This window comes from Macaca fascicularis, chromosome 9 (assembly GCF_037993035.2).
Source record: "Macaca fascicularis isolate 582-1 chromosome 9, T2T-MFA8v1.1".
Lineage (NCBI taxonomy): Eukaryota > Metazoa > Chordata > Mammalia > Primates > Cercopithecidae > Macaca > Macaca fascicularis.
Window position 1 is genome coordinate 122658405 of NC_088383.1, and position 16861 is coordinate 122675265.

Genomic DNA, 16861 nt, shown 5'->3' on the forward strand with positions numbered 1-16861 from the left:
TGGACAGAGACCCAGTGCTCCTCCGCCTTGATGGCATACCACAAACTGCAGCTTAAAAAAAAAACAGACATGCTGGGTGTAGTGGCTCATGCCTGTAATCCCAGCACTTTAGGAGGCCAAGGTGGTGGGATCCCCTAAGGTCAGGAGTTCGAGACCGTCCTGGCCAACATGGCGAAACCCTGTCTCTACTAAAAAATACAAAAGTTAGCTGGGCATGGTGGTGCACATCTGTAATTCCAGTTACTTGGGAGGCTGAGGCATGAGAATTACTTGAACCTGGAAGGCGGAGGTTTCAGTGGGCTGAGATCGCACCATTGTACTCCAGCCTGGGTGATAGAGTAAGACTGTCTTTAAACAAACAAACAAACAAACAAACAAATAAATAAATAAACTAAAAAATAAATAAAAATAAATAAAATTTAAAAATAGGTGTGCCTACACCCCACCCTGAGAGACTGGGATTCAGTAAATTAGTCAGTGGGGCCCAGGTCTCCGCATTTCTTAAGGTTTTTTGGTTCTGATGCACCATGAGGTACAGAGACCACTTGCTTTAGAGATTTCACTGGAAAAGCAAAGCATGAGGTTAAATCTAAACTTCCCTAGTAGGCAAAATATAAGCTTATCTGAGTACTCAGGCTGACTGCCGAACACCTTTTACTTCCAGTACCGTCCATTATCCCCTCTTGTCCCTGCATCTACCATGAATAAAAGTCCAGTCACCCTCCCAGGGGTGAGCAAGATTCCCCAGGAAATCAGAAAGCTTAGAATTCTAAGACTTCTGTATTTTTAACAAGAAATTATCACCATTTCAAGCTTGTACATATACAGCTGCCAGAAAAGCACAGTGCTTAGATTAGTGCTAATCCTCACAAAAATTAAGAGAGGGGTCTGAGTATACCCATTAGACTAATTAAGAAGTGGAGGCTCAGAGAGGGGTAGGTCACTGGCTTGAGGTCACACAGCAAATCAGTGCTGGCCTGGAATGTCAATCTCTCTCTGTTGGTCTCCAAAGCCTGCTTTGTTTGCACTGTACCACAGGGCCACTCTTCAAAGGGACACAGGGAAAGAATATCTCATGGGCCAGTGAATAATCCTTGTATGTTAATAGAGGAACCGACTCCATATCCTCAAAGCTGTCTTAAACGGCATGCAGTCTGAAGGGAGAATCCAGTAAGAAAAAAAGAAAAAAAGGCCAGCCCAGGGGTTAGGCAGTGAGTCACTGCTGCTAAAAGTTTAACATCCAACTGGCTTTAGTGGTAAGAAACAAACTGATTGGCTGGACGCAGTGGCTTACGCCTGTAATCCCCAAACTTTGGGAGGCCACAATGGGCGGATCACTTGAGGTCAGGAGTTTGAGACCAGCCTGGCTAACATGGTGAAACCCCATCTCTACTAAAAATATAAAAATTAGCAAGGCATGGTGGCACTCACCTGTAATCGGGTAGGTAGCACTCCTACCCAGGAGGCTGAGGCAGGAGAATCGCTTGAACCCAGGAGATGGAGGTTGCAGTGAGCTGAGATCATGCCACTGTACTCCAGCCTGGGTGACAGAGCGAGACTCCATCTCAAAGAAAGAAAGAAAGAAAGAGAGAGAGAGAGAGAGAGAGAGAAGGAAGGAAGGGAAGGAAGGGAAGGAAGGAAGGAAGGAAGGAAGGAAGGAAGGAAGGAAGGAAGGAAGGAAGGAAGGAAGGAAGGAAAGAGAGAGAGAGAAAGAAAGAAAGAAAGAAAGAAAGAAAGAAAGAAAGAAAGAAAGAAAGAAAGAAAGAAAGAAAGAAAGAAAGAAAGAAAGGAAAAGAAAGAAACTAACTGATTGTCCCCTGCTATGGAAATATGCCCTGGACACTCAACACCAGCATCCACAGTTACCTCACTGATGAGTTCCGATGCTTTCTTCCTCCCTTCAATCTCTAACGTGCCTGGAATGACACAGGCAACGCCTCGCATAAAGTTCAGGTCCGACCGGTACAAATTCTAGAAGGAGTAATAAATACAAAGAATCAGAAAAGCCAAGCTCTCTGAACAAGGAAGCAAAGCAAAACCAGAGGTCTCAGGACACAGCATCTGACAGCGTCATAATTAGAACTCAAGGTTGAACCCGTCCCTCCGGATATATTAAACTCAGCCAACACACAAATGCTTCTTGGTAAATGCTCACTAGCGGGGAAGCAATGTAGGTCAGAAGAAAATAATTCTGCTGTCACTTGTCTCATTGTAGCTGTTCCAGGGAAGCAAGACAGATTTTTATTTTAATGTGGGCTATCAAAAAATAAACACTGAAGCGGATTGTGGTTAGAAAGTCAGTTGTCTTGGGGCAAATGTGGAAATGGTCTAACAGGTCTTCTAAAACAAAATCTAGCAGCAGCGGATGGCATTAATTAATCATGGGTTAAGAAAGAACTAATAAATAAATCCAAAAGAATCTGGCAAAGGCCTGCCTGAGTTCCTGTGGGTGGGGGCCAGTGTGTATACCTGAGTGATTTGGGCTGACAGTTTAAAGAGTCCCCAGATTCACTCCCCTTCAGCCAGTGAGGTGCCCCCTGGGCGTGCTGCCTTCCAATCGCTATCACAACCAGAGGCTGGGCAAGCGAGGGCTCCGCTCAAGTGACAAACGGGCCCCCGAGATAAGCGTGGCAGCTCCCTCGTTCCTACAGCTGCTCTCAGTTTCCTGACAGTTTATGTCATTCAGTAAATGCTGTACACAGGCATAAAATCCAAACAGACGACAGACACCCAGATCTGAGTGCCGCTCAGATCGCAGGCACTGCCAAACCAGGAAAGAGATTTGATGCGGAGTTTTCCTTTCCTAAGCAGGCCCATTACCTGCAAATTTCATAGCATGGAAACCTAGCAAACTGGGGAATAAGTAGAGAACAGGATGTGGATGCCGGTTGGGGAGAACATTCTGGCTCTCCTTGGGAGTGAGGAAGTCTCCAATGCCTCCTGACCCTCCTGGGCCTGTCTGCTTCAGAAATTGGGCATCAGGAGTGAGAAATGCATGTCAGAGGAGTACAAAGACTCCTCAAAGGCTCCCAGGGAGGGTCTCCAGGGCCCTGATTTCCCTCTCCTCTCCCTGAAGTGCATCAGTCCTGACAGGTTCTGAGTAGCCTCTCCCAACAGATCTTAGCCCTCCTCAGAAGGTGGGTGGCACAGGAATGCATGAAGCATCAAGAGGAATCCTTCCTGCAACTTGAGGCCAGAGGCAATATCATTGGCAAGTCTTAAACATGCACAACCATGAACCTGGAGGGCATCTTTGTCATTCGAACCTCAAGTTCAAATCCCAGCACTCCCTTTCTCACTATAGCTGTGTGATCTTGGGCAAGATATTTAACTTCTCTGCATTTCACTGTAATTTCTCTGTAAAATAAGGATAAACTAATGATATGGGCTGACTGTGAGATAATCCATAAAACAATGCTTAGAGTGCAGCAAAAAATAATAAAGGGTGGTTATGATTAGATTTGCGTAACTGTGCTTAAGGGCTGTGCAGGAACTGTCAGACTGGGTTTCAAAATACGACTTGGGTTTAGGATTTCTCATTTATAGAGATTTCACTGAGCCAACAGGAGCTTGGAGGTCACTGCCTTGAGGGCCTGAGAGAAGAAGGGCCCCCGAGAAAGAGGCCAGGTCTCCTTACCTCGCTCTGCAATTTGTGAGCTTTCTTGGCACAGCTCAGCCTCAGGTCTTCTGCCAAGGAAGTGTACTGGGGCAGTGGATGTTTGTAGTCCTGGTCGCTGGCCAGGGTCTGAGCCTTCTTGGCATGCACCAGGGCAGCCATGTCCAACGGCAGATGGAACTGCGCCTTTGAGTGTTCAAAGCCTTTCTTGTAATTCACCTAGAGGGGTAGACAGAGCAACAGCGGCTATTTCAAAGCCACTATTTGCAACGGGACCATCAGGGAGGGCAACTGCAATGCAATTGTCCGGAGGTAAGCCCAGGGGAAGTTCTTGGCAGGGGCAGTGCTCCTTTCTTGCAGAGACTGGCCTAATAAGCAGGACTTGTCTCTAGGCCCTGACACTTACTACCCCCAGCTCCTGGAGGTCATTGATCTGGATGAAGACAGCCCACGGTTCCCTCATTTGGGGAACATACAAAAGTTCAAGTAACAGTAAATAATGTCAGTGATTCCCTTGCTCAAATTTTAGATCTTTCTATTTTTCAGAGGCAAGAAGATGCATCGCTCCCTGCCCACCATATTTTCTCCCATCATCCACTCAAGTTCAGGCATGAGGGATTCTCCTCTCACACTAGCTAAGGAAGAGCTTCTTCAAAGCATTCAGTGATTTTCCTCATCAACGTGGGAGCCGGGAACAGTGGGGAGATGCTTGGAGAGTCAGTCCTTAGGGATAGGCGTTCCCAAAAACCCAACACACATTCTGGGAGAAGGAGGGGAAGACCCATTCCAAACCATAGGTTCCACTATAGTCCTTGGAGGAGCTGTGTTTAAAGGTCTGGGAAACTCACTCTGGAAATAATCAGATGCAGAATCACCATCTCTTCCTCATCCTCCTTTTTCCTTCCATTGTCTTTCATTGCTCTGGCCACCCCTCCCTGACCTGCTACCCCCACTTCCATTCATTCTGTCCTCACCCCTAGCATAATGCCAAGGACAATTCATATCCAACCTCATATTCTTAGGTCAGCAACTCAGGATGGAAAGGAAAAAATGTTATGAATGGGGAAACTGAGGCAGAATACAAAATGGCAGAGAACATGTGAAGTTGTGGAAAGACCATGAGAGGTAGAGCTGGCTCCACGGCTTGGCTCTGCCCCTATCTAGCTGACCTTGGACAAGAGACTGAATCACTCAGAGTTTCTACTTCCCTATGAGAAAATAAGGAAGAATAACAAGATGGAGTTCCTAGAGATAGTCTGACAGTTAACTGAGACACTGTATATAAAAGCACTTAGCCCTCTGTAACATGCTGGATACAGATTTCATCACCAATGTTAGCCAACTCACATATGTGCAAGGAGACAGCGCCTACCACACATTTGCCAGTCTCCAGAGGGTCATAACCCACAATGACAGGGTCATTGCAAACTCAGACGCCTACAGGGGACAGGTCGGTAGCATAAAGGAGTAAAGCAGAAAGTGAAGAGGAGGGTGGCTGCCTCGCCTACTGCACGGATCCCTTCTAAATGGAGCTGTTGGTCAGGAAGCCACTTCAACCAACTGTAGCCTTAAGGAATCCAGGTCCAGCTTCTGGCCAGAGGCCTAACACTTTTATATAAAATTTTCCATTTTTTAAAATTTGCAATTAATCCACTCTGCAGACCAAATGAAACACCCCTGGAGGCCAAACCCAGCCCAGGGTCAAATCCAGACGAGTGGCCAGTGACCACTGGTCAAAATCATAGAATGCCCAGCCCAGAAGGGAACTAAGGGGTCAACCAGTCCGGCACCTCATTTTTACAGAGGAGGAAGCTGTAGCCTGGAGGGACAAGTGATCTAACAATGTCACATAGCAAGTTAGTAACAGAACCAATACCCACATCCAGAAGGACAAATGAGGTTAGGTTGCTGTGCAGTGAGCACTGTCAGGTGGGGGGCCCAAAGCCCTGATGCCTCTCCCCCCACTTACATCACTCTGCAGTGAGGTCGCATACACTGAATGTGCAAGGCTGATATCATCTTCCAAGCTCCGGGAACCAAGCATCTGTCCTTTCATTTTCTCAAATGCCTCTTTGTATTTGTACTAAAGGGAAAGAGAGCGCGAGAGAGGAACAGCTCAGGGATAAGGGACACAGAATGGAAGAGGTGGGCATTGGGTGAAATGTTTTGTTCTTTTGACAGTGACTGGGTGAGTTAAAAGAAAATGCGCGGGAGTCGTCAAAAGGGCTATTCTTTCATATGCAAGACTCCCAATGACTAAAGGGCTTGGCTGTGAAATGGCAGGACGCATTAGCACGTGGGCGGCCCCGCGCTGGAGGAAGGTGGGTGCATTGTTAGCCATCTCTTCACGTGGACTCTCTTTATGAACACCTTGGTGAAGGGTGCATTTCATCTGCCCAGGGTCTATGTTTACAGTCCAGCATTTGGCTTTGTATCCCAGGCTGGGGAATTTTTTTGTTGCAAGATATGTTCTTTCTCATTGGTCATTCCCTGATTGCCCTGACACAGTCAGTTCAGGGAGGACAGGGAATTATCTACAGGCAAAAGAAGGCAAGGGTTAGGGGCAAAAGGAGTGAAAACCGGTTAGTGTTGAACATTGTCACAGGAATGGGGTGAATGCTTACATCACTTATGATTTCACCAGAAGCCTTTGCTGCTTGGAATGGAAGGGCATCCAACCTCAGTTTATAGCCACCGTCTCGAAGTTTGCTCCAGGATTCCTTATAACGCGTCTGTCGGGAAGATGTGCACAGGGAAAGACCTTTAAGCGACCTGGTGGTTTCCTAAACTCTGCCTTACCAAACTGGGAATCTGGTTGGTGGTGGGTCCCCTCCCTCCCTGGCCAGTTGGAATTAGAGATCATGGTGGCTTAGCTAAACCCACATGAGTTGGATCCTGCCTTGTGCCCACCATTGGAGGTGGGCAGGGGATGCGGTTGAGCGGGGACAGGTTGAGGCATAGAGGGGAGGGGAAGCAAAGGCTTTAGAGTCAAACAGACACAGATTTTTCTAAGCAGCAATTTGATTGGAAGAAGGAGGCACGAGATTGCATATGCATAGTGCTTTATGTCAGATAAAGAAAAGTCAGACGTCTCTATCAAAGAACAGAAATGGTGGGCAGGGGAGCTGACAGATTTTGGAGAGGAGGAGTTAAGCCCCAGGTCTTCCCTTGGTATAGCCACTGGATATACTCAGCTATATTCTGATGTTCCCACTTTCCAGCTCCTCCAAACCAATGCTCTTTGAACTAGGCAGAGAATTTTCCCAGATCATTCTTTCAAATGAGCGGGACTCTTCTGCAGGACCAGCTATGTAGTGTGCAGGGCCCAATGCAGATGAAAATGTGGAGTCCCTTGTTCAAAAATGTCACATATTTCAAGGTGGTGATGGCAGAACATGAAACTAGCTCAGGGGCTTCTGAGCACAGGGCATTGTGTGCCTGCCCATGACTAGCCCTGCTCTCCTGTCATTAAAACGCGTGCCTCTTGGGTCAGACTCACCTCACTGATATTCATGGCATTCAGCTTGGCCAGCAGGACTTCAGGGAGGTCAGCAGTTGGCGTGTAATGATGCTTTATGTTTTCTCCTTGTTCCCTGTATAATCTCTGTGGATGGAGGGAGGTTTTGCATGAAACCTAGAGCCCATTCCACGCAGCCACAAGCCAGGTGACGCTCCAAGAGACCAAGCTGCAGTAGCTGCCACCTCCTCATAAAGACACGATCTCGGGCACCCTGCCTCCACCCAGATTTTACAGTTAGCATGGTGGCATGCGTGTCATTTCCAAGCTCTGCTTCCTAGCTCAGAACATGACAAGCTGAAGCATTCCCCTCAGTGAATGCCCCACTCACAGTAAACTGCTAAGATGGGTGTCAAATGAGAAAACGAGGTTTACTTAACACCTAGTAATAATTTGGTGATTAACTATCAGCTATGAGAGGGCATCAAGATACAGAAGGTGAGAAAGAAGATGGCTCTTGTACAGGTGAGGTTTTCTCCTCCCTATCTCAATCCTCCTCCGATCCTCCATCTCAAATATTCTTCCCCTAAGACATGACTCCTGGGTGGGTCTGGGACTCCGTTCTCCCAGAGCTCTGACCCAAGCTTCGGATGTCCTGGTAGTTAATAATGACACACGCAGTTGGCATCGGCCACCAGAGAAAGTTTCCAAACAGGGCTTTTCCATCCCAAATCTTATCAGATGTGTCCAAGTTTCTACGTATCACAGCAGTGCCCCCTAGAGTTGGCTAGGGTAAGGAAGAAACAGGTATTGTTTTTCTTCATACAGAAGTTCTTGTTTGACCATCTGTGTTTCTCAGAAATCAGTTTGATTCTGATGGGCTGATTATGAAGAAGTTATAAATTCCTAAATCCATAAGCTTATAAATCATCCCATCCCAGATTCTAACAGGCACTCAGGCTGTTTCAGAATGCCTGTCAAATAAAGCGGAGCCAGAATCATTTGCTCAATTGGGAAACAAGGAAGAGAATTTTGAAACCTATACCCTCAAGGTTTGTAAATTTTCCTCATGGAAAGTTGAATGGTTTAAAGGTATTTAAAAGCCAGATTTGCCCTGCACAAAGATCCATGGGTTTCTCTTAGTAGAATCAGCCAAACAGGGTTAATCTACATCATAAAGTGATTTTTTTCAGGACCTCATCGTTCACTTTAGTCTCCAGCCGACCCTGCAACCCTGCACCCCAGCCAACCTTTCCCACAGAGGGAAAAGGGTCAAATCTTGGTTTCACATCCTAAAGGAGTAGGGGGAAATGGCTTGAAAGTTAGTCTAATGTATATAAATCAGACCCAAATCATGTTCAAAGTCTCTGGGAAATTCATAGAGCAACAATTGCTGGCCTTGGGTCCTAAAGAGCTCTAAGCACAGCGTCAGGATTCCAATTACCAAGAATTTCACCCAGTTCTGAAAACAACACTTTCAGAGGAAAGGAGAAGGGAAAACGGCCTCACCACGAATAAATTGGTGAGACATGCAAATGGGAAGGAGGGCGAGCGTCTTGGGGCAGTGGGGTGGTGGAGCCCCACTTGGCATTCTAAGTGCAGTAACACCCCCATTTGCATCCTAATGAGGAAGCACCCCCACTAAGGGAGCCTCTGCAAAGGACAGGGAGCGCCTTCATCCTTAGGACAACAGAAGGAGAAAACCCAAGAACCCCTCCGCTTCAATCGCAGTGTTGAAAGAAGAGCCCACTCTTAGAGTCATAATGTATATACATTATCACTTACATCCACTGCTTGGGTATAACTAATTCTGGCCTGGACCATCTCCGGAGTGTCTTTAATACTGGTAAACTTCAAAGCATCTGGATGCTGACGGTACTTCTTCTGTTGAGCAGAAAAAGATCAAAGCTGTGAATTTTGTGCTGCTCTTTCATGCCATTTGAAAGAGAAAATCATAGGTTGCTTGAGATTAGAGTGAATTTGTGAACATAATTATTATTCTGCTTCCTCCATCTTTATATCCTAGGTGCCTTCAGGTTAATATTTGTTTCAATTTAAGAATAACCTCGTGTCAATTAACATTAAAGTATTTCTACCTGGTGCAAAGAAAACATCTCCAAATTAGATTATACTAGTAAAAGACTGTAGGATACACACTTAGAAAAGGATTCTTTTTATAGGCTTCAAATACTTTGTCGCAGTTGTTTACATATCTTAGTTTGGGTCTTCTAAGCAAGAAAGAGCATTCAGAGCTACATTTATCCATTTAAGCTTTCTATTTTCCTTCCACAAAAAAACACCGGCAGACATTATCGCAGTCAAAACCCTCACATTTAGCAGCCCCCGAGTGTATGCCGTCCAGTCACGTTAGAGCCTAGTTCAGTTAACATAGGAAATAATTCTTCAAAATATTACAGTAACAAGAAAAAGGATGCCATTATTGAAAAGAGTCGTCACATAGTTTGAAGGACACTGAAGCAAAAAAACAAAAAAAATCACAAAAATGCTGGCAAAGACCTAGATACCCAATTTTGAAGTATTCTGAAAATCTGTTTAAATTAATTTCTTTTTTAAAAATCAAAGTACTTTTCTAGGAGACTGAAACCATTATGACTTTAATGAGATCACAGAGTTTATGCTTTCCAAAACAGAATAATTGTCTTAAACACACTCTCCTTTATCTGGTTGGATTTTTGTATATTGGGTTGTCTTAAGACGACACAGATCAATAGACAGCTAAATCGAGCTCACCACCTGTTTCTGCAAATAAAGTTTTATTGGAACATGGCCACGCTTATTCACTTACATGTTGCCTACGGCCATTTTCCAGCTAGTTGTGACAGAGGCCATATGACCTACAAAGCCAAAACTGTTTACTATCTGGTCCTTCACAGAAAAGGCTTTCTGACCTCTGCTTTGGAGCATAGGTGTGCGTGAGAATTTGTGGCTCTTTCAACAGTGCCAGGCATTCTCTCTGGAAGTTAAGGAGGTGGCCCAGGCTGGACGCAGTGGCTCATGCCTGTAATCCCAGCACTTTGGGAGGCTGAGGAGGGTGAATCACCTGAAATCAGGAGTTCAAGACCAGCCTGGGCAACATGGTGAAACCCCGTCTCTACTAAAAATATAAGAATTAGCTGGGTGTGGTGGTGGGCGCCTGTAATCTCAGCTACTCAAGAGGCTGAGGCAGGAGAATCGCTTGAACCCGGGAGGCGGAGGCTGCAGTGAGCCAAGGTCGCTCCACTGCACTCCAGCTTGGTTAACAGAACAAGACTCGTCTCAAAAAAAAAAAAAAAAAGAAGAAGAAGAAGAACAAGGTGGCCCAATTCGACACTAACTTGTAAATGTGACAGCCTGACATGAGATGGGGGGGAAAGTTGCTGAAAGATATCTTGATTTACTTATTAAAGTTTGAGGACTAGCATGCGATAAGCCCATCAAAGAGGATAAGCAAATTTGTTGAGAAAGTATGCACAATGAGGCGACTAACTAACAGCTGTGGGATACATGGTCCCCTGAAGATCCCTTGGCTGCCAGATTTGGACACATGAAGGAAATCATCTTGAAGTCTAAATTATGCAAATATGGTCTTTAGTCTTCATTTCCTTTTGTGAGTGAGCCCAATATTGAGAGTTTGGGATCATGAATCTTCAAACCTAAATGTTTATTCCTACAAGTTCTTCACATTCATCCTCCCAGAGGGCCTCTACTGAACTAGAATGAACAAATTAGAGCAGTGCTATTCCCATGGAGTTCCCAGGGTCTTCTGAGCCTTGAGTGTTGACCAAGGTCCCTAAAAATCAGGCCAATCAACATAAGGCCACTTTTTGAAGTCAACTCTACAGTGTGCCAGGTAGTGAGAATGACGTTCCATGGGAAAATACTAATGCTGGATGGGTGTGTTTGAAAAACCAACAAGGGTGTCTTTCTATTTTAACTATAGGTTCAGAAAGAAAGCTTTCTCCTCAAAAAAAAAAAAAAAAAAAAAAAAAAAAAAATTCCAGGAGGCTCATTGCCAAAGCTAACATCCTGTGGGACTATGGCCATTATGGTCCCCTTCCCTCCCAGAAAAGTCTAGAAAGACCAGGTTACTCTGAAGACAACTAGGCAAATGCTCACTTGTCTTCTGATCAAGTCTCCCCACAAGCAAACATAAAGAGCATGGGTGTGAATGGTCTGATGGTGTCCAGCCTCCTGGGAGCTTCGTCCTGTGCCGCTCCAACAGGGACAATTCTGCTCCCTGGGGGGCATTCAGCAATATCTTGATCCATTTTTGGTTGCCACAGAGGGCACTACTGGCATCCTTGTAGGACGTCCTGCTAAACATCTTGCAGGGCACAGGATAACCCCACAACAAAGAAAAATCAAAATGTCAATAGCGCCGAGGTTGAAAAACTCAGAAAGAGCTGCTCAATGACACCATCATGAAATATGAAGAAACAACTTTTTGCAAGCAGTGATGCTGTAGGTTCCAGTCAAGGTGGCTATAAGTAGGCAGAACTGAGTAAACTGAAGTGAGACCCTCCCTCTAGAAAGAACCATGTCACATGGTGACCACCACGTGAATATTCAAAAACTGTTGACTCTGTGGCAGAAAGGGAGAGGAAGAAAATGTGCCTAAAGTCACCGAAGGGCTTTTTGGGTGCAATAAATGTATCTTTTCATCATCTCTCCTGTGTTGCTTCATTAAAAAGGTAAGTTGGTGGGTAGCAATTGAGCTCTGTTTGATTGTCATTATTATTCATAATATCATTTGTCACCCACTTTGTTTTTGCCAGGGCCCCTACTGGTGTGTGTTTCGTATGTGGTTTCCCTCTAATTACCAGCCCTAGTCTGGGTTTTGAGGTCTTTCATGTGGCTTTGCCTTTTTCTTTGCCTTTTGAGTGGAAATTATTTTAATTTTATACAGAGACGCCACACGCCTAATGCAGCCAGGCCCGTTACAGGCTGTCAGGAAATCTCACCTCACTAATGAGTTCTCCTGCCTTCTTCGCCTGCTCCACATTTAATGACCCGGTGGCGACCCAGCCCGTGCCTTTCATCCACTTCACATCTGCCCTGTATTGGTTCTGACAAAGGAGAAAGAAAGAAAAAAAAAAAAAAGCAGGCCATTGTTGGTGCACAGACATTTAAAGGGCTATTAGTGGCTCCCGACACAGCCTTGGTGCCAGCTGAGTCAAATTAGATGCCACTTTTGTCTTACGCATTTCTGCACAGTCACAGGTAGGGCTCCCAAAAGTCAATTAATTTCCCCTTTAATTGGAGGCATCCCTTGGGACAGTGGCTTTAGGCCCCACCCAACACTACTGGGGGTGGCGCAGGAGGGGCCAAACCAACCTTGCCCCTCATTATGGACGAGTCTACTCGGAAAGAAGCACGTCCTCATTGTCTGCATTACCAGTTTTCTTGTTTAAAATGACACACGGGGGACAAGAAAATGAGAATTCACAACAGAACCCAGGTGGGCGCTATTTGAGGGAATTTCACAAGACAGCGGAGGCTTCCCACAGTGCCAATTCCTTCCTGGCCACCTCAGTCGGGGGGCAGGGCGTATTTCTTCTCATTTCTTTAGTTTCCATTGAATGAGTAGTTTTAATGGAAAGTCATTTAAATGGACACTTCTCTAAAACTAGCATATCATCATCTATCATGAAACAGCTCTACCAGGAAGGGTGTGTCTACACACACACACACACACACTTCCTGTGTAATAGTCTGACTGCAGCTGACCTGCCTTCTCAGTTCACCCCCATTCTTGTGCAAGAGTCACCTGAAGACAGAAAGCAGAACCGGGAGGCGAGGATCAGGAGGACGGGGAAAGGGTTATTGAAGATTAGCGACCTACCCATTCCAAAAATGGGAACTACCAAAGTCGGGGTGAGTTATCAGCGATGCTCTCCCCTAGCAGGCCACTGCTAGGAGTGACACAAAGATACTTCCCCCCGGCAATAAAAAGAAACCTGGAAAACACATGTAGGCCAGAATTCCAAGAAGGAAAAAGTAACTCTATGATTTCTTCTGTTTGTTAGTACAGAATCTAAAATCAGCCTAGTTTGAATAAAAGTTAAACCACTAACAAAGTAAAGTGTTGCCACTTAGGGATCCAGAAACAGGTGTCCCATAGCATAAATAGTTGCGTTGAATGGCTTAGGGAAACACTTGCACTAGCACACACACAACACACACATACACACACATGTGCACACACTCACACAGAGCTTACATCACTCTGTAAGCCATAAGCCTTCTTGGCCCATTCCACCTTCATGTCTGTGGGCAAAGCCGTGAAGTGATGTGCCGCCGTCTTGTAGCCTATGTCTGTGGCTAAATGCTGAGCTTTGCGGGCATGCACAAGGTGGACCATGTCCAGGGAGACGTGGCATTGGGATTTGGTGTCCTCGAATCCCTTCTTGTACTCCAGTTCACTCTGCAGCTTGGACATTTGCAGTGAGTGGCTCATTTGCGAATCTCCCTGTACACCTTTTGCCCCAATGAGCTTCCCTCTGGATCTCTCATAATCCTCCTTGTACTTCACCTAAATAGGAACAGAGCAGGGATACATTAGACTCTCCTAAAGGAATTGTTAGGCTTCAGACTCCATGTATGAGAGCTAAGACAAAGCCATTGGACAGAATCCTATTAGAACTAGAGTCAAATGAAAGTTTGCCTTTTTTGAACATCTGATATATTTTCTTTCATCAGTGAAAGAAAATATTATTACCCATTATTTCCCTTTTCACCTCAGCTGCCAGAAAGCTCAGAGTTATAAATAAAAGTAGCCATGAAATGAAAAACATACAGAATAGCCAAACTACAATTGCTGCTTATGAAAGGAACTCAAATTAAAAGATAACTGGAGTACATATATATTTGGGGAAGTATGAGGGGCAAAAAGGAGCACATGGTTTGAAAAACAACACTAGGTCGAGAGTAACAAGGACCCGAAGCAAGAATAAATATGAAAAAGTTGTGAAAACTGTCAGAAGGCACCAGTGTGGGGCATGATTTTCAACATTATCATTGCTTCAGTCAGTGGTAGATTCATGTTCTACTCTCAGCTCTGGCAACAACAACAGTATCAATATCTGCCACCCCTTATCGAACCCATGGTAGAACCAAGCACGGGACAAGGCTGTGTAACTGAAGTGCATCCACAGACCAGTGCTGATCTGTAAAACGTTACCGACTAAGAATAAGATAAAGGGCTTATGTCAGAATGTAAACCAACCACATCACCAAGCCAGTTGTTTTTGGTTTAGCTGATCTTTTTTGGAAGCAAGACTTTCTCGATGAAGGAAGCAGAGTTTGACTTAAATCCTGGCTCAAGCTCCTTTTCTCACATCCGACTCCTAATAGATTGCATTAGTCTATACAATACTTCATGTACATCAATTCATTCCATTTCCTTGTCATTATTTTGCAATTACCAATTTACCAGCAAATTAACTGAGATTTTTAAAGCTTAAACAACCTTCCTGAAGTAACAATGCTAATGGATGACAGAGGTGGGATTTTATACAAGGTCTATCTGACACCAGAGCCTGTATTAACCATTAACAGACCACAATGTGCTTAGAAAGTCATGGAATGTCTCTGGGCATCAATTTATCTGTAAAGTGAGAAATCTGGATTCTTACTCCTGCTACTACTACAAATAGTAAGTCATCACTTACTGAAAATCAATGTGTGGCAAGCAGTTATTAAATAGACAGGCACGGATGTGATTATCTCATTGCAAGGTTAGGGCTATTATCTCCATTTTATAGATAAGAATCCTGAGGTTCAGAGAGATTAAGAACCTGCCCAGACACTCAGAGAATCTCCCAGGTATAAAAACACAGGATTCTGCAGTCTCTTTTACAAGTTGGGGACAGACTCACCTCACTAGCCAGGTCCCTCTTGGCTTTCGCTGCCAGGAAGGTCAAGGAGTCAAGACGTAGCTCAAACCCTTTTGCCTTCTGGTTTTCCCAGCTGCTCTTGTACAGTTTCTAAGGAGATTTAGGAGAGAAGGTGAGGGGGTTTTCATGTGAAAGGGTTCTCATGTGAGAACATTTCTCTAGACTCTAATGACCATTCTAGGAAAGCAATATTGATTATTACATTCTTCTCTGAGAGTCACAGAAATCATGTCATCTGAATACAGCCAGGCCTTCTTCCTGCCTTAAGGCCTCTTAACACATAGGGCTTCAATTAAAAAAAAAGCAGAAATTAAACTCCAGAAGCCTTAACAAATACTAGGAGTTTTCGTGGAAGTCTCAAAAACATGCCAAAGGTAGGATAGCATAGCACAACACAGTGACGTTTCTGAGAAGTCTATTCTCCATCTCCGTCCACGCACCCCACCCAGTCAGCAGCAGCTCCAGCTGCACCTCTTTCTCTTTCCTCCCACCTTCCCCCAGCCTCTAGTCCACCTGGGTCTTTTCCTTGCACCTCCCGTTCTTTCTCCTGCTCTTATCTCCAAATTTCAAGATCTTTCTTCTGGAAGGCTCCTTTCCCTTTCTGCATGTGAATCAATTTAACCTCTGCTTCTCCTCCCAATTCTCCTCCCCATCTATTTCTCAGATGAGGAACCCAAAGACCTGGGAGCTAAGCAGGGACAGCGAAGAAAACACCTTCCCCAGAAGATACAGACAGGAGGAAAGTTGGAACTATGGATACTTTCATGACTAACAGCTACCACTGTGCACTTGCCTCTGAGTGCTTGATGTGTAGAGACTCACTAAAACATCATGACAACCCGATGGGACTAATGTTGGCATCACTTTACCAATGGGACACCTGAGAACGAAGAATTTGCCCAAGGTCACACACCTAGTAAGTGGCAACCAAGGATCAAACCCAGACCATTTGGAGCAAATGTCTGAGCTCTTACTCCCCTCTACCACGATTATGCTGTTTCAACTCTGGCACCTAGAATAACCCCTACATCCAACCCCAGGATACATTCAGTGGCTGGAGTCCTCCGCTAGCCCATTCCTGTGAAAGTTGTCCTCCTCTCCCCCTAAAACACTGATCAGGAGCCAGATCTGCTGGGTGAGCTGTTTTTACAACAAACAGATGTATGTAACCTCAGTTGACGCAGACACTATGCCATGGCTGGTGGGCTTGGTTTACCAGGTGGCTATACACAAAGGAGAGCAGAGTTCATGCTGCCCACTCCCTCTCTCTGTACCTCGCTGAGATTTGCAGCATTGGCTCGGGCCCGCAGGAAGAGGGGCTCGTCTTTGCTGATGGTATACTGATGGACAGACTGCTCATTTCCTGCCTTGTAGGCCACCTGTTGAGAGAGAGCACTGAGTCAGGAACAGGTGGCAGGGGCGAGGTGGGCAGGGTGGCATCCCTCATGGTGTCTCTGTCTGGTTGGCACTTCTCTGACTTGCACAGAAAGTCCATTACAAAACCCACCAGATCAGACTCTGAGTGACAGAATACAGTCAAGGAGAGATGATGAGAGAAGGAGAAGCAGTGGGGAGGAGCTGGGAGAAAAATGTGGCAGGGAGCCAACCTGAAAACCCCTCCAAGGTTTCTCTTTTCACACCTTAACTTTGGGATGGTATCAACCTCCGCAAATGTTGGTATTTACACTATCTGTGGCCATAAAAATACCCCACCACGGGGTTCAGAGTAGTACAGACTCCCCAGGTGGGAAAAATAAGAAGCATACTCTGCCTCCTTCCCCTCCATAATCAACCTTAATCCATTCATGGGTACTGACACCAGGAAAGTGAGCATGCGTGGACATCTCCTCCATGGCAAACTTATCATTCTTCTTTTTCTCTCCTTGCTTCCCC

At 45.3% G+C, this 16861-nt stretch overlaps 1 protein-coding gene across 4 annotated transcripts in view; it reads right to left on the minus strand.

Moving 5' to 3' along the window:
* The window catches only part of NRAP (nebulin related anchoring protein), a 76725-nt gene that overhangs the window by 20073 nt on the left and 39791 nt on the right, over positions 1-16861 (minus strand). For all 4 annotated transcript variants that reach the window (XM_015456707.3, XM_005566467.4, XM_015456705.3 and 1 more), the window contains 10 exons: positions 16243-16347; positions 14951-15058; positions 13294-13605; positions 12035-12139; positions 8859-8957; positions 7116-7220; positions 6241-6348; positions 5586-5699; positions 3638-3835; positions 1867-1971 (listed from right to left, as the gene is read on the minus strand). In XM_015456707.3, coding sequence (XP_015312193.3) covers positions 1867-1971; positions 3638-3835; positions 5586-5699; positions 6241-6348; positions 7116-7220; positions 8859-8957; positions 12035-12139; positions 13294-13605; positions 14951-15058; positions 16243-16347 — 1359 coding nt within the window. The remainder of the gene's footprint in view (positions 1-1866; positions 1972-3637; positions 3836-5585; positions 5700-6240; positions 6349-7115; positions 7221-8858; positions 8958-12034; positions 12140-13293; positions 13606-14950; positions 15059-16242; positions 16348-16861) is intronic.